The sequence below is a fragment of the Pogoniulus pusillus genome, chromosome 2, assembly GCF_015220805.1.
Source record: "Pogoniulus pusillus isolate bPogPus1 chromosome 2, bPogPus1.pri, whole genome shotgun sequence".
Lineage (NCBI taxonomy): Eukaryota > Metazoa > Chordata > Aves > Piciformes > Lybiidae > Pogoniulus > Pogoniulus pusillus.
The window spans coordinates 5,176,621-5,194,536 of NC_087265.1; the positions used below are offsets into that span (position 1 = coordinate 5,176,621).

Genomic DNA, 17,916 nt, shown 5'->3' on the forward strand with positions numbered 1-17,916 from the left:
TAAGATTAAAATCTGGTTTATTATTCACTCTCTGCAACAAGGAGGCTGCTGGGCTGAGTATTTCAGGTGCCTTCTATTTTCTTCACTCTTCTTCCTTCAGTAACTTCAGCTGACCTGATTGTTTTGAGAGATATCTGAAGAGCCTGAGTAGCTTACAGAAACCTCCCTGTGGAAATACCTTCATAATTGCAATAATTGATAATAATTACTCTTTGCTCAGGCATTTCAATTCCACAGAGGCAAGTCTAAATTGCATCCAAGTAGAGAAAAACAATGATCATATCCAAGCATTGCCCTATTATCTCTTCTTTTTAAATCCACCATCTATGTAATGACCTAAGAAAGTTACAAAAGCAACTTGAAATTGCACTTACATATATAAACTAATTAAATATATTTAGCTGACACTGAGAAAATAAAATCCCAAGCAACATGGAGACAAAATAACACGAGGAGATGACTGATTCTAGAGTGATTTAAGCCTTCTGGCTGAGTCTCTGGATGTAGCAGTCAAGTAAACACTGAAGTATTACTCGAGACCATTTAAAGCTCATCTCATCACTCTCATTTTAGAACAGCAAATTAATTCAGTATTAATTTCTGTAGTTTTTATTAAGTTCCATATTCTGAGAGAACAATTTTACTACTAGCGCCACAGTTTCTGGCCACTCGGTCCTATTTGTGGCAAAAGCTCTTGAAACTTCAGGAAAAAAAAAAACTGATGAGAATGAAAAGTCCCCCAAAAATCCTGATGAGAAGGAAAAGCCCCCCCTAAAAAATCCTGATGAGAAGGAAAAGCCCCCCTAAAAATGTTGATGAGAAGGAAAAGCCCTCCAAAAAGCCTGATGAGAAAGAAAAGCCCCCTAAAAAATCCTGATGAGAATGAAAAGCCCCCAAAAAACCCTGATGAGAAGGAAAAGCCCCCCTAAAAAATCCTGATAAGGAAATGCCCCCCTAAAAAATCTGATGAGAAGGAAAAGTCCCCCAACAGAATCCTGATGAGACTGAAAAGCCCCCAAAAAACCCTGATGAGACTGAAAAGCCCCCCAAAAAATCTAATGAGAAGGAAAAGCCCCCCTAAAAAATCCAATGAGAAGGAAAAGCCCCCAACAGAATCCTGATGAGAATAAAAAGCCCCCCAAAAAACCTGATGAGACTGAAAAGCCCCCCAAAAAAACTAATGAGAAGAGCCCCCCAAAAAAACTAATGAGAAGAGCCCCCCCAAAAAAACTAATGAGAAGAGCCCCCCCAAAAAAACCCTGATGAGAAGGAAAAGCCCCCCAACAGAATCCTGATGAGATTGAAAAGCCCCCCAACAGAATCTAATGAGAATGAAAAGCCCCCAAAAAACCCTGATGAGAAGGAAAAGCCCCCAAAAAACCCTGATGAGAAGGAAAAGCCCCCAAAAAACCCTGATGAGAAGGAAAAGCCCCCAAAAAACCCTGATGAGAAGGAAAAGCTCCCAAAAAACCCTGATGAGAAGGAAAAGCTCCCAAAAAACCCTGATGAGAAGGAAAAGCCCCCCCAAAAAACCCTGATGAGAAGGAAAAGCCCCCAAAAAACCCTGATGAGAAGGAAAAGCCCCCCCAAAAAACCCTGATGAGAAGGAAAAGCCCCCCCAAAAAACCCTGATGAGAAGGAAAAGCCCCCCCAAACAACCCTGATGAGAAGGAAAAGCCCCCAAAAAACCCTGATGAGAAGGAAAAGCCATAAAAAAATCCTGATGAGAATCCAAAATCTTGGTGAAAATGAAAATCAGGACTTTTAATCCTAGGAGCAGAGATTTATCAGACACTGTGAGACAAACTGGTTCAGCAGTGTGGCTTGGAAGGTACCATCAGAGAACAAAAGGAGTGCAGACAGCTACGTGCAAGTAGCTTTAAGCTCCTTCAAGAGGGAGGAAAACTCCCAGCTCAAAATTCATGTGGCACATAAAAAGCATCTGCCTGAATGTCATCAATCAGTATCTTTTAAGTCACATGTGGTGGGCATATACTCACAGAGATTACAATAAATAACAGCTACTCTATTATCTGCTTCAACCTGTGGCGTTTCCTGACGAGGCTTGGTGAGAATCAAGTAGAACAACACAGGAGGTCAGGAGGAGTTGTGACAACCCCTGCTGGCTCCTAGTTTCCACGTAGTTTTCTCATGATGGGGCTGTCAGGGTCAGCATTGGTGAAGATGCTTCCTACCACCACGTGAGTGCCCCAGATGTTGTGCCGAATAACCTTGCAGCAGCCCAGGTCGTCGATGGAGAAGCCCAAGTGGCGGTAGCGCTCGTCTGTCTCAAACAGAGTGTTGTTGGTGTAAGGGCCAAAAAACTGGGTGCAAAGAAAAACAAAGACATTTCCATCTCAGCACCTCACAGAACATTTCAAATGCTAGGATTCATCCTGCATCAGGAACAGTGTGGCCAGCAGGACAAGGGAGGTTCTTCTGCCCCTGTGCTCAGCACTGCTCAGGCCACAGCTTGAGTGCTGTGTCCAGTTCTGGGCTCCTCCATTCAAGAGAGATGTTGAGGTGCTGGAGGTGTCCAGAGAAGGGCAACAAGGCTGGTGAGGGGCCTGGAGCAGAGCCCTGTGAGGAGAGGCTGAGGGAGCTGGGGGTGTGCAGCCTGCAGAAGAGGAGGCTCAGGGGTGACCTCATTGCTGTCTTCAACTACCTGAAGGGAGGCTGTAGCCAGGTGGGGTTGGTCTCTTCTCCCAGGCAACCAGCAATACAACAAGGGGACAGTCTCAAGTTGTGCCAGGGTAGGTCTAGGCTGGATATTAGGAGGAAGTTGTTGGCAGAGAGAGTGATTGGCATTGGAATGGGCTGCCCAGGGAGGTGGTGGAGGCACCGTCCCTGGAGGTGTTGAAGCAAAGCCTGGATGAGGCACTTAGTGCCATGGTCTAGTTGACTGGCTAGGGCTGGGTGCTAGGTTGGACTGGCTGAACTTGGAGGTCTCTTCCAACCTGGTTGATTCTATGATTCTATGACTCTTTCTGTTTCACAGATGTCTTGCTAAGAAACTGTCAGCTCCTTCAGGGAGCTGCAGCAATCCAATAATGAATGCCAAAGCTGTTTGATAGGAACAAGCTCTTCATTTTTTTCTGTGCAACAAAGATGTCATTAATTAGTGCAAAGAGAGTGTTTAAAACCCTCTACCATGGTGTCAGGACTTCCAAGTTACCCCAGGAGTGTATAACCAGCCTATTGTGCAGTGACCAAGAGCTTTTGGGCATAAACCTTCCACTGTTAACTAAAATTCAACTTCACTGGTCAATAATGTTTTCCAAAGTGCCAGCTGCAATGATAACTGACATGGTATAAGGACTTGGCTCAGGGGCACTATCTTAGGAATTATTCTATAGTAACAGCTTTTGGAACACATGAAAAAGCTGAATTTAACCCATCTAAGATTCAGAGATCCATAGAATGGTTTGGGTTGGAAGGGACCTTAAAGATCATCCAGTTCCAGTCTCCTACCATGGGCAGAGAAATCTTCCACTAGCCTAGGTTGCTGAAGGCCTCAACAGATGTGGCCTTGAACACCTCCAGGTAGGAGACATCCACAACATCCCTGGGCAGCCTGTTCCAGTGTCACCCCAGAGCCTTTTCTTCTCCAGGCTGAACAACAACTCTCTCAACCTGTCCCCATAGAGGAGGTTCTCCAGCTCTCTGATCACGTCTATGGTCTCCTCTGGACCCTCTCCAGCAGTTCCATGTCTTCTTTGTGCTAGAGGGCAGCAGAACTGGACACAGTGCTCCAGGTGGGGTGTCAGCAGAGCACAGCAGAGGGGCAGAATCCCCTCCTTGTCCTGATGCTTCCCCTGCTTTGGATGCAGTCCTGCACATGGTTATCTTCTGGGCTGCCAGAGCCCATCACCCACTCAGGCTGAGTTTTTCTGTCAACTGACACCCACAAGTCCTTCTCCTCCAGACTGCTCTTGAGCTACTCCTCCTCCAGCCTGTATTTGTGCTTGAAATGGCTCTGACCCAGGTGTAGGACCCTGCATGTGGCCCTGTTGAACTTCATGAGGTTGGCTTTGGCCCACTTCTGAAGCCTGTCCAAGTCCCTCTAGCTTGGTGTCATCTACTAATAGCACTGCTGATTAGAATACAGCAGTGGTCACTGCATATTCTACACAGCACATGACTTACTGCCAATCCTGAGGATGGATCAATGAAGTCAGCCCAGTAGCCTTCAGAACAAATTGCATAGCATATCTCCTTGGCACCATTAATGAACTTGAAGAGAATAAAAGCAGAGGAAGATACTGAGTGAGATTCTTGTTACAGACAGAAACACATCACAACACAGACAGCACATTCTGATAAGGAACAAGTACAGATTACCTTTGGCCTCTACTAAGAAAGGAGAAATTCAGCCTGCTTGGAATAAAAACATTAACAACATGAAGAGGAACAGAATTAATGGCACACATTAAGCTACTCCAATCGTGAGAGGTTTAAAACTGTTTTTTGTGCCACTCAGGAATGGATTAACAGTCTGGACAGTTTCATAAAAACTTAAAACTTGAACATCAATTCTCTTGCAATGGATTTGTGGCCAGGAGGAATGATAAATTCAAGCTTCCCCACAAAGAAAGTTGTAGGTCATGTGCCAGTTACACTGGAGGACAGCAGCAGATGCTCCTGAAAAGTGCATTTTCCTTTTAGCAATGTGCCAGTCTCTCTATTCTGTAACACACCATCGAAACTCTTCCTTCTCTAAAGGGACTTTCTTCTTTTTGAAGCAAACTTTTCACATCAGCTAAGTGAAGAAGTTTTGTTTTCTTTCATGTTTGGGGTTGAGCTGCAGTTGCATGTCAGATACAGAACGAAATCCACACATCTGTGCTCCTCTACTCTGACTTCACAACGCAGGGCACAAAAACACTGTGCGAGCCTACAGGTTCCACAGCACGGTTTTGGGATAGATAAATCAGCACCAGAAGGAGACCTCAGTTATGTGCTTCTAATCACTCAGATCAACACTTTTCAACCTATTGTTGTGAGGATCAGCAGAGGCCCATAAGAGAACTTCTGAAGAAAGCTGCAAAGTTGAGGAAAAACCTCACTGAAGCTGTGTGATGGTTTTAAAGCCATCCATGGACTCTAAATGCGTCCCAGGTGCAAAAAACTGAGCATCTGAGCAGCTAAATCCACTGAGGCAAAGAAAAGGAAAAATGGAATTCACATTAGCTCCTTGAAACCTGCAAGAAATTCCCTCATCTCTTAAAGAAATATCTCTACCTCCAGAATAGTAAAAGGCACCAAAAAATTGGGTTGTTCTCTGTAATTAGTGCCCTCAGCAGCTCAAGGATTCAAATTGATAGAAACAGCATTGTAGATGCTCAGCTGCAGGCCACTAATAGTCCAAACCAAGGAATCTTTTATACTGTTCTGCTCTCTACATCATCCTTTACAATAACCTGCTCTGTATTGCAGTGGCTCTGATGATTAACTCCATTTCAAGTGTAAATGGAGTGAGAAATAAAAGCAAGCCACCTGAGGTACTGTATCAGAAACGTGAGGCTGTCATCTTTGATCCAGTGTTGGAACAACCCCTAGGGAGGGGGGGTTAATAAGCACTTGAGATGCACCACTGTAAATGGAGATTTGGCTGTACCAACACTCATTACTTTAGCACAAGCCTCTCACATTAAATTAGTAGGTTTTAAAGGTTGCTTCTAACCATTTCTGAAGCAAACAAACAGACCATTTGCTTGTGAATTTGCTGTTAGTAACCTTTAGGCCAGGAGGTTACATCCAACATCCTAACACCCCTACGATGACTATATTAGACTTGACAGGGAGGTGCACAAGGAAGAAAGATGCCAATTAACATATAATTAGACCAGATTACAATGCCAAAGATCAACAGACCAGAAATAATTCAAAGAGAAGAACACATTAAAATGAAGGGAATTTTAATTTGTGTGTGATCTTTATGCTGATCCATCAGACTGCTTCTTCCTGTTTTGTCTGTCTGGCACAGGCCACATTTGTCATTTCCAGGTTGAAAAGGCCATCACCAGACTCTTTCCAAACACAAATATGACACTCACTACATAGATGAAACTATCAGAGGTTGATTTTAAATAGTTTTAGGGGAAATTCTAACAAGTAGTTTATAGAAAGGAGGTTATTTTGAGATGCTGAATAATGTCAGCAGTGGAGGACACTGACACCTGCTGGAGTGCAAACCAAAATGAAGTAAGCGTGTGAAATAAAAGTGATTTTCAGAGACCTCTAGTGGCAACAGAACAAGATGATAAAAGTCCCAAGATACAGCAAGTATTACTCAGACCCAAACTAAAAGCATTAATCAGACTGTCCTGGTATAAGCCAAAGCAGACCTGGGACTTTGCAGCTCAGGCTCTGCTCAGGGAGGCACCTGCTGAAGTTCAGGGCAGGGTGGCACAACCAGAAGCTGCTTCTAACGGGGAGAAGCTGATGGGGAGAGATCCTGCCAAGGGCTGGCTGCAGAAAGGCTCTGCCTGAGGCTTGCTTCTCTGCACACCAAGGGCACTACCACAGCTTGTGCCACACCTTGGGGGGCAGCAAGGCAGAGCTCGCACTTGAAGTGGGGAGGAGCAGCCAGGACAGGTGAGCCTAAAGTGCCCAACAAGGGACTGCAGCCCATGGATGGCATCTTCAGTGTCAAGCTGAGGGATCCCCAGCGCCAAACCTCTTCTTCCCTGGCTGACGTGCCAGCAGGACTCTGTCCCTTCTGCCTTCCATCCTCATCCCTGCATTCCTCAATCCAGTCCCAGAATCTAGATCTTGAATCTAGTTCCCATTGTTGCTAGGGACTTGCCCAGTGCCTGTCTCCAGAACCAGTGGTGCCAACTGTGCTGTCAATGCCATCAAGGGTTGGGCTCCATGTTGGTTTGTATCTCTGTTTCTCTTCCATGGGATCATTCTTTCCATCCCAGCTGGTTGAGTTTCTTTCCCGAACCCATCAGTTTCTCACCCTTCCTCCCTTTCTCTAGCCTTTGGGAAGGCAGAGGGCTTCCTGGAGAGCCTCTGGCACTGCTCTGGTGACCAGCCCAGCCCCATCATGAGAATGGGAAAAGACCTCTCAGAGCAGCCACTTTTTACAAGTAGAATGCACTCACCAACAGCTTCCATACTGCAATCTCAGCTTCCTCAAAGAAAGCACAGAGAGCAGAGAAATCCTACAAAATGCTTTCTATTAAATCTGACTGAAAGGGCAGCAACTATTTCCTCACCTTGACCATGAAAAGTACAACAATCAAGTCTCTACTAATTTACTGGAGCACTTTTTAACCAGATTTACATTGAGCAAAAGATTTACCTAAAAGCAAAAAGAAGGTGATGGTGCTGTTAGCTACTCACATTTTCTAACAGCATTTCTCTCTCATCCTCCACTTCTTGACTCCACACAGTCATATCATTCTTAGTCTTCTGGGTGACAGTTAATACTGTCAAACAGTTGGCACTCACCTCTGGAAACATTGACTGGAAGTCTAACAAAAGAAAAATGAGCATCTGATGGCTTGTCCTTCATTTATGGTTTTACATCTTAAAAGCCTGCTTTAGAACCTGGCTTTGATTAAAATCCAAGATGTGTGTGTGTTGCTCATGTCAGATCCAGCAGACAAAAGGCTGGTTTGAAAGGCTGATGTGGCTTGTGTGCAAACTAATGTATCCAAGGTGCTGTTAATACAACCTAGAGTGGAGTTTGCTCCAAAACCATCATTATTCTCCCTTCAAATCATCTATTGGACTACAAACTGGAATGCATGTGAAGCACCAAGGTCATGGTAAGGCTTTAGGGAGGCTTGTTTTCAGTAGAGGGGAAAAAAGAAAGCGCTTTCCAGAGTTAAAAGTCCAAAGGTCTGCTCTCTTCAGCACCTAGACTGAGATTTCAGACAGACTTTAGTCTCCTCTCTTCTAGTAAACCACTAAAAATTAGGTTTTACTCCAATTTACCTTCAATCTTTAATTCTTGAACAACTTAAAGATACAAACACAGTACTTTCAGAACTTTCCTAATTTCAATTTGCTCTTTAGCAGGGCTAAAAACATTTATTTTGTCCATAAAAGTTTGGTGGCTTTTTTTTTTTCCTTCTGGAGAGTAAATTAGCTCCAGAATTTACCTGGCAGTAAAGCAGATTAAAGTTACTCTCTGTCCCAGCTGACCTTGAATGTAAATGGTGTTGAAGTTTCAGTTTTCATTTTAGAGTATGTATTTTGTAAGCTATTAGCTCTACATTACCCTTTGCTGCTGCACGTTCTGGGGCATAGATTCAGAGAACAGTTTGGGCTGGAAGGGACCATAAACATTATTCGATTCCAACCCCCAGCCATGGGCAGGGACATCTTCCACCAAATCAGGTTGCTGAAGGCCTCATCTAACCAAGCCTTGAACATCTCCAGGAGGGAGCATCCACAATCTGCCTGGGCAATCTGTGCCAGTGTCTCACCACCCTCACTGGAAAGGACCTTTTTTCCTAAACTCCAGTCTCAATCTCTCTTCTTCCAGCTTCAATCCATTGCCTCTCATTTTATCACTACCAGCCCTTGTAACAAGTCCCTTCCCAGCTTTCCTGCAGGCCCTTTCCATATTTCAAAGATATAAATTCTTAGCTGTCAACAGAAATGAAAATGTACCTTTTTGTAGCAGCTCAGGACAAGCTTGCACTGCACACTCAACCTTTGCATTTTCAAAGTAGCTTTCAGCATTGTTGATTTGCTGTTTCTGTGGAGCATCAGCACCCTGAGAACAAAAACTTTGTCATTAGTAAACATAAGAGAAATAATTTTGGACATCACAGAATCCCAGGATCTCAGCATGATGAGGGTTGGAAAAGACCTCTGGAGATCATCCAGTCCAATCGCTTGCTAAAGCAGGGGCAGCCACAGCAGCTTGCCCAGCATCATAATGGCCAGATGAGGTTTGGAATCTCTCCAGAGAAAGAGACTCCACAACTTCTGGGCAGCCTGCTCCAGGGCTCCAGCACCCTCAAATCAAAGAAATGCCTACTCGTCTTCAGAGGAAACCTCCTGGCTTTCAGTTTCTACCCACTGCTCCTTGTGCTGTCACTTGGCACCACTGCATGAGTCTGGACCCATCCTCTTGCCTCAAACAAGTCATGCTGAGCACTGAGAAGATCCCCTCTGGGGCTGCTCTTCTCCAGGCTCAACGGCCCCAGGACTCTTCAGCCTTTTTATCCACTTGGCACCAACCTCCTTTCAGGGCGGTCAAAAAGGAGGTTTTCCCTTAGCCTCTTTTTCTCCAGGCTGCTCAGTTCCCTCAGCTGCTCCTCACCAGCCCTGCTCTCCAGACCTTTTCCCAGCTTTGTTGCATTTCTCTGGACACACTCCAGCACTTCAATGTCCTCCTTGTAGTGAGGGGTCCAAAGCAACCCAGTACCTGAGGTGTAGCCTCACCAGTACTGGGGGAAGATCCCTGCCCTGGTCCTGCTGGCCACACTATTCCTGATGCAAGCCAGGATGCTGTTGGCATTCTTGGTCACTTGGGCAGACTGTCTCTGCTGTTTCCAGTTTCTCCCTTCCATTTAGGACAGCAGCTGCAGTGGGTGATGACACAGGAAACCTTGCTAGCAAGCAGCCAGTCAGTGGCAGACACCTGATCTGCACTAAACAAACAAAAAGCTGCAACTTTCTGCTGGGCTTTTAACAGCCAGTGTGATCCACACTACCTGAAAACACAACCCAGGCAGCTCACCACCAGCTTATGTTTTCTGACATTTGCAATTTGCTACCTGACTCTCAACATCTGAGCATATCACAGACTTGGAGAGCCTGGAAAGTAGAATCAGTAGATAGTGGCACTCAGCAGTTGGCCTGCTGCAATCACACCACCAATTATTGAGCTGCTTGTTCTCAGTAATGCATCTACCTGCTGCAAGCTCTGCCTTGGCCAAAATCATAGAAGCATTCTGGTTGGAAAGGACCTTCAGAGCTCAATGACCCTGAATAGTTCTATGATACCATGAATCAGCCTCACTGTCAGATCTGAGGTTCAAGCACCATGATCTGGTTCTCCTGTGTGGATTCAGTGGTTGTGAGAATTAAGCAGGCAGATTCATAGAATGGTTTGAGTTGGAAGAGACTTTAAAGACCATCTCATTCCAACCCCCTGCCATGGGCAGGAACACCTTCCACTAGACCAGGTTGCTCATCCAACCTGGCTTTGAACACCTCCAGGAGGAAGCATCCACAACCACCCTGGGCAACCTGTCCCAATGCCTCACCACCCTCATGGGGAAAAATTTCCTCTTCATGTCTAATCTAAATCCAGCTTCTTCCAGCTCAAAGTCATTGCTCCACATCTTATCACTCCAAGCCCAAACTATCTAAAACCAGATCCATTAACACTAAACAAACTACCAATCCCATTTGGTCAAAAGGTGCTGAGACTTGGCAAACAACAAGTTTTGAAACTCAAGTTTTCTTTTCTCACATAATTAGGTCACTCCTAAAATGCTATTTGTCTAAGTCAATAAAACCCCTTCCCCCTAAAATATTTCTTTCTAAGAAAACACTTCAGCTAAGGCTCTGTGTAATATTTTTGCTCACCCCAGTTGAAATTCACTCTTCAAAACCATCCAGAAGAACAACAATATCTTTTCTTTCTTAAATGAGGAACAAAGTTTAGCTATGTTTCACTTAAGACCAGAAATACCAGTTTCACATAGAACAAAACCTGTTCTTACCTGAAATTCATTCATGTATTGGGCCATTACAAATTCATGCCTTTCACTGGCAGAAGGCTCTGCTAATATATCAGGCAGACTTGTTGAAACTTGGTTTTTCCTCTGAGAGGCAGTGCCATTTAGGTGACAGTCAAACCCAATATTACCAGGCAACTGGAATCTCTGGTCCTGAGGACCAAATGGACCCATTACTTCATCTGGCCAGACAGTTCTTGGACCTGTAAAAGTCAAGGTCTTGCTTTAGCCATCACATGTAAAGAGAAAGGAATACTAAAAAGAGCAGAAAACAAACCAAATCAAACCCCTCTCCCATGCAAGTATCTGGATTTGATCACAATCAACCACAGTGCATAAGTCAGGGCCCTGAACATAAGAGAGCACACTTCAGAATTCCCAGATTTATATGGGGTGCACAGCACACAAATTGAAAGAAAATGAATTTGCTTTTTCTTACATAAATCAGGAGGTGTAGCAGCAACATGAGGCTCATCTGAGCCAGAGGAACCTGCTGTAGAAAAAGCCTTGGGATTTACAACTCTTTTGACTAAGGAATAAAACCCTGGTAGGTAGGTGACCAATCTTGCTCTGTTACAGAGCACCTGAGAAGAGAAAAACAGAGTAAGTATTACATAGCAAAAATATTAGTTGAAGTGCAGCTCTGTGGATTACAAGAGAATTTCTCACTCTTAATTAATTGACATTTTCAATTAGGATCAATGGTGTTTGTGTAAAGTCACATTTTAAAGGGATTTCATCATACTTTCCTATTTTACTAGCAAGATTGTAAATGAAGCTCCAAAAGCACTTACTGAAAGGTCTCCTTGTAAGAAAAAAAAAAACCCAAAAGATTAAATAGCAGCACTGAAACTCCACAACCTAAACTAAATTACAAATGAGGACTGTTGCCACTGTTAGTTCCATGCCTGTCATTGTCTGTGACTGGCACATTTCAGTCCCAGGATTGGTTATCAGAAATCCCCCAAAATGTTGTTAAGTAAATGCTGACATTCAAGATGTTTGCTGTGTATCACTCTCTCTGCTGCAAAGGCAGGCTGAGAGTTGGGCTTGTTCAGCTTGGAGAAAAGAAGGCTCCAGGAAGACCTCCTGAGGGCCTTTCAGTGCTTTAATAAGCCAAGCAGAAAGCTGGTGACAGACTTCAGAGCAGGTCCTGTTGTGACAGGACAAGGGGTGATGGTTTGAACTAAAAAAAAAGATGGGAGGTTCAGACTGGAGAGGAGGAAGGAATTTCTGACACTGAAGGTGACAAGACCCTGGCCCAAGTTTCCCAGATCTGTGGCAGAAATCCCATCCCTAGGACCACTCCAGGTCAGGTTGTTTGGGGCTCCAAGCAACCTGCTCTAACTGAAGATGTCCCTGAGGACAGTGTGTTGGACTAGATGACCTTTAAAGGTCTCTCTCCACCCAAACTATTCAATGACTCTACAATACATAGAATCACGGAATCAAGCAGGTTGGAAGAGACCTCCAAGATCATCCAGTCCAACCTATCTCCCAGCCCTATCCAGTCAACCAGACCATGGCACCAAGTGCCTCATCCATGTCTTTTCTTGAATACAGCTAGGTAAGGTCATTTCCATTTCTTTCTCCTCCCCCACAACCCTTTAAACATCAAACAGGTGCAAAACTCCAGTTAGTGCAGCCCACTGTTACTTAGATTTGCAAGCTCAGTGTACTACCATGTTTACAAACAAGTGTAACTGCAAACAGATATAAGACATAAAACCTTCATGAGTTCTCTGGACTCGGCAGGTGGCAAAAAAAATGCTTCACACCGTGGACTTTGCTGCCACCATAAATTCCAGCTGCTGAAGATGTTCTACCAGAGACTGATTCAGCCAGACAGCAAACAGAGAAATGATGCAATGCTATCTGCCCCAGCATGCAAACAGGCCCAGCAACAGGGTTCCAAAGAACCAGTGGCTCCTTGCCACAAGAATTAACTCTGGCAGCATCCAAAGCAGGAATAAGGGCATCTATTTACTGAGGCTTTCTTGTTGGGTTTGTGTTTTGTTCTGCTTTTAAAGGAAATATCCAGGTCCTAGGATTAAACTGCAAACTCTTGACCTAATTTTTATACTTTTTAAATGGACTGAGAACTTCCAAGGTGCATTTGCACTGAAAAAATAACCAACCACACACACTCAAAACACAGTGTCATAGAATCACAGAATCAGCCAGGTTGGAAGAGACCTCCAAGCTCATCCAGTCCAACCTAGCATCCAGCCCTGGCCAATCAACCAGACCATGGCACTAAGTGTCCCATCCAGGCTTGAACACTCCCAGGGACAGCAACTCCACCACCTCCCAGGGCAGCCCACTCCAATGCCACTTAATAAGAAAGAACTCGGGGGAAAAAACCCAAATCTTTCACCCTAGCAGAAAAACAACTACCAATTTTGACTGCAGCTGCACAAAACCACCCACTACTAAGTCTGTGGGCCATAAAAGATTATTTTCCAGGTGAAGGAAGGACATTTTAAGAAACTGACAGGAAAAAAAAAGGGCATTTTAAGAAACTAATAGGAAAAAAAAAGGACATTTTAAGAAACCAATAGGGGGAAAAAAAGAACATTTTAAGAAACTAATAGGAAAAAAAAAGGCATTTTAAGAAACTGACAGGAAAAAAAAAGACATTTTAAGAAACTGATAGGAATAAAAAGGGGCATTTTAAGAAACTGATAGGAATAAAAAGGGGCATTTTAAGAAACTGACAGGAAAAAAAGGACATTTCCCTTAATGCTTAAGGAAGCAATTCCTTAAGAGCTGTTTTCTTGAGTCTATAAAAGTTCATTCATGTGTACACTAAAGCTGTATGCTTCAAAAACCCAAGTGGGAAAATGGTAATATTTGTATGTTTAAATAAAAGCTCTGTTCCAGGACTTAAATCAGCAAGCATCAGCTTCTCACACACAAAATCTAAGTCAGAATCCACCTGCATCTTAGTATGCATCTAAGCATCAGATGTATACTAAGATGCTTGATTTCCTGACTTGAAATCAAGTAGTTAAAACCTTGAAGCTGCCTAACTCTAAAAAGAAACACCACTTTTTTGGGCTTAAAAGGTACCTGTAACAACAAAAAGTCTGCTGATTCCACCTGGATGCCTTTTCCCCTTGAAATTAATATTTGACTAACGATCATACTGGTTGGACTGGATGATCTTGGAGGTCTCTTCCAACCTGGCTGATTCCATGATACTGCTGATAAAGCAAATAAACAATGACAGCTGACATAATGACAAGAAAAAGAGTGTTGGGTGGGTTTTTTTTTTCTCCTCTTATAATTAACATCACTTAAGATGGAGATGTCAGTGTTAATTACAGGTACGTTGACTGTGCTGACTTAATGCAAATATTTACATACTTAGCATTGCACAACTGCAAGAAACCCTTGCTGAAGTCAATAAATTATTCATGTCTCCGTGGCAACACTAAAAATCAATAAAGGGTGGTCGATTATGTAGCTCTAGGATTCTATTTAATTAGAAAGCAAGCTGGCAAAAGGAGGATATTGAACCTAAATGCATGCAAACCAAACCACGCTCTGCTTAACCCTCAGTTAGGTCATGCCACCTGAAGGGGCATTGTAGCCAGGTGGGGGGTGGCCTCTTCTCCCAGGCAACCAGCGATAGAACAGGGGGACACAGTCTCAAGTTGTGCCAGGGTAGGTATGGGCTGCATGTTAGGAAGAAGTTCCTCACAGAGAGAGTGATTTCCCATTGGAATGGGCTGCCCAGGGAGGTGGTGGAGGCACCGTCCCTGGGGGTCTTCAAGAAAAGCCTGGATGAGGCACTTAGTGCCATGGTCTGGTTGACTGGATAGGGCTGGGTGCTAGGTTGGACTGGATGAGCTTGGAGGTCTCTTCCAACCTGGTTGATTCTATGATTCCCACAGAAACTGGTTTAGGTGGAAGGATGACAGCATCACTGCCTACTAATAAAAACGCGCCTTGGTAGATCTCAGGGGTTTATCAACCTTTCCCCTCACGACCACCAGGATTTTGAAACAGTTTTAAAGGGGAAACAAAACGCCCAAGAGGAAGAAGTGCTCCGCGCCGATGGCGCCGGTCTGCCTTCCCTGTAGGGATGAGGCAAGAGCCGGCTTTAGGCCCCCGCAAGCCGGCAGGGAAGGTGCCCACAACACTCGGGAGACAGGACCTGCGTTACTCACAGTGGCCATTGCAGACGCTGGGCTCCCTCTCGCCTAAAGGCCTGGCTGTCCTGGAAGAGAAGGGAACGCGCTGGCCTCCGAGGCGCTACCCGGCCTCGCTGCCCGCCCCTCACCCTCCCAGCGGAGCCGATCACCCTCCGAGCGCCCCAAGAGCGGTCCCACAACGGCAGCGCGGCACTGCCCGCTCGTTACAGGCCCGGAGCTGCGAGCTGCCGGCGGCGGGACGGAAGCTGGGGCAGCGGAAACCACAGCCCCTCCGCTCCGCTCGCTCCTTCCTGCAAAATGGCCCCGGCGCCCTCCTCCTCCCGCCGCACCCCTGCCCGCCTCCAAGCCAAGCGAGTCCATCCGTCGACACCTCGATTGAGCGCATCGAGTGTGCAGGCAGAGATAGTCAGAGCGACTCGTTCTGTGGTCAATTGCTTGGGACTGAAGACGGGGTGGTGGAGGGCCCGGAGGGGAGCAGCTGGGGCTGCGTACAGCGGCGCGGGGCGGTGGGGTCTTCGCGGGGGCAGTGTCGGGGCCGCTACACCGGGAGCTGGGGGTTCTCTTACCCTCCGCTCGCCGAAGGGTCCCTGCCGGGAGTTCCTCAGTTCAAGAGAGATGTTGACATACTGGAAGGTGTCCAGAGAAGGGTGACGAAGGTGGGGAGGGGCCTGGAGCACAGCCCTGTGAGGAGAGGCTGAGGGAGCTGGGGGTGTGCAGCCTGCAGAAGAGGAGGCTCAGGGCAGAGCTCATTGCTGTCTGCAGCTGCCTGCAGGGAGGCTGTAGCCAGGTGGGGTTGGGCTCTTCTGCCAGGCAAGCAGCAACAGAACAAGGGTACACAGACTCAAGTTGTGCCAGGGGAGGTCTAGGCTGGATGTGAGGAGGAAGTTGTTGTCAGAGAGAGTGATTGGCATTGGAATGGGCTGCCCAGGGAGGTGGTGGAGTCACCATCCCTGGAGGTGTCCAAGCCAAGCCTGGATGAGGCACTTAGTGCCATGATCTGGCTGATTGTCTAGGGCTGGGTGCCAGGTGGGACTGGATGATCCTGCAGGTCTCCGCCAGCCTGGCTGATGGGACGATTCCCCAGAGCCGCAGCGTCAGGACCGGCTCTCCCGGTGCAGTACCCGCGGGGTGCGCCAGGAGTCAGTCACGGAATGAGAACCGAGTTGCCGTTACACCGTAACCCCCTTCCCCCTCCTCCGGCCGAGGCTTTCTGGGGCCGGTGAATACAATAAAGTCGCGAATGAATAAAAGAGAGGGTGTTGTTAGTGAAGCAAATGGAGGGGGAGCTTCTCAGCTAGCGAACGGCGATGAGAACGGGGAGCTTCAGTGCCACTGTTGCCAGCGAAACTGGCTGGCTCTTCAAGGGCAGGATCTGCTTTCCTTAGCTGGCTGTTTTACAGCAGCATAAAACTCTTCCATGGACTGAAGGATTTTTTCCCTCCTCCTTTGTGGAAAAGCTTCATTTCCCCACCTTTTCTCCTTAGGCCTAATAGGGTCTGGGGTGATTCCATTTAAGCCCAAGAAGAAAAGGGAGGCGACCCCCTGGTATGTCAAATTAGCCCCCAAAAGCTGCTTACAAAGGCAGCCTTTGTTTAAAATAAACTTTCCCATTGTGAACTGGATTTGTTTTGCTGTGAGTCTATGGACTGAGCTCTAAAAGGTTCGTTTATGTATTTGCTGCTACATAAAGTTAATTAACTGCAGCAGTTGCTAATGTAAATGCACATGTGTGCAGCGAAGCCATTCTCCTTTGTGTGGTGACAGAGCAGCTTGGTGATAGGAGTGGCTGGAAGCCCCCCAGAGAGGGATTCCCCAGTGACAAAGAGTCATGGGCTTGCTCTGCTCACCCCATGGTGTTAGTCCACTGACCTCATGGTCTTATGCTGCTCACCCCATGGTGTTACTCTGCTGACCTCAAGGTCTTACTCTGCTCATCCCATGGTGTTACTCCACTGACCTCAAGGTCTTACTCTGCTCGCCCCATGGTCTTACTCCACTGACCTCATGGTCTTCTGCTGCTCGCCCCATGGTGTTACTCCACTGACCTCATGGTCTTACTCTGCTCACCCCATGGTCTTACTCCGCTGACCTCATGGTCTTATGCTGCTCGCCCCATGGTGTTACTCCACTGACCTCATGGTCTTACTCTGCTCACCCCATGGTCTTACTCCGCTGACCTCATGGTCTTATGCTGCTTGCCCCATGGTCTCACTCCATTGCCTTCATGGTCTTACTCTGCTCACCCCATGGTGTTACTCCGCTGACCTCATGGTCTTACTCTGCTCACCTCATGGTCTTACTCTGCTCCCCTCATGGTCTTACTCCACTGACCTCATGGTCTTATGCTGCTCACCCCATGGTGTTACTCCGCTGACCTCATGGTCTTACTCTGCTCACCTCATGGTCTTACTCCACTGACCTCATGGTCTTATGCTGCTCACCCCATGGTGTTACTCCGCTGACCTCATGGTCTTATGCTGCTCACCCCATGGTCTTACTCCACTGCCCTCATGGTTTGCTCCCATCATCTCATCATGTTACTCCATTCACATCCTGGTTTTATTCCATTCACTGCATGGTGTTCACTCACCTTCTGGTTTAACTCCACTCGCCTCATGGTGTTATTTTGTTCACGTCATGGTGTTACTCTGTTCACCTCCTGGTTTTACTCCACTCACCCCATGGTGTTACTCTGTTCATGCCATGGTGTTACTCCACTCACCTGGTTTTACTCCACTGACATGGTCTTAACTCCACATACCCCATGGTGTTATTCCACTGACCCTATGGTCTTACTCCACTAAGATCATGGTTTTACTCCCATCATCTCATTATGTTACTCCACTTCTCCCATGGTTTTACTCCCCTCTATGGTGTTACTCCACTCACCTCCTGGTTTTACTCCACTCACCTCCTGATGTTACTCCACTCCCCCCCATAGTTTACTCACCTCCTGGTATTACTCCACTCACCCCATGGTGTTACTCCACTCCCCTCACCTTCAAGTGAAGGTTCTCCAAGCTGTGTTTGTGGGCAAGCCTTTG

General features: G+C 46.2%; 1 protein-coding gene across 1 annotated transcript; it reads right to left on the reverse strand.

The window, feature by feature from the left end:
* Positions 1 to 1,739: 1,739 nt before the first annotated feature.
* Positions 1,740 to 15,154, reverse strand: MMADHC (metabolism of cobalamin associated D). The gene is made up of 7 exons (XM_064154848.1): positions 14,888 to 15,154; positions 11,152 to 11,296; positions 10,698 to 10,915; positions 8,629 to 8,734; positions 7,351 to 7,481; positions 4,147 to 4,233; positions 1,740 to 2,324 (listed from the first exon to the last, which is right to left on the reverse strand). Exons 1-7 carry the CDS (start codon positions 14,894 to 14,896, stop codon positions 2,130 to 2,132), a joined length of 891 nt encoding a protein of 296 aa, XP_064010918.1. The 5' UTR covers positions 14,897 to 15,154; the 3' UTR covers positions 1,740 to 2,129.
* Between the last annotated feature and the right edge of the window lie 2,762 nt (positions 15,155 to 17,916).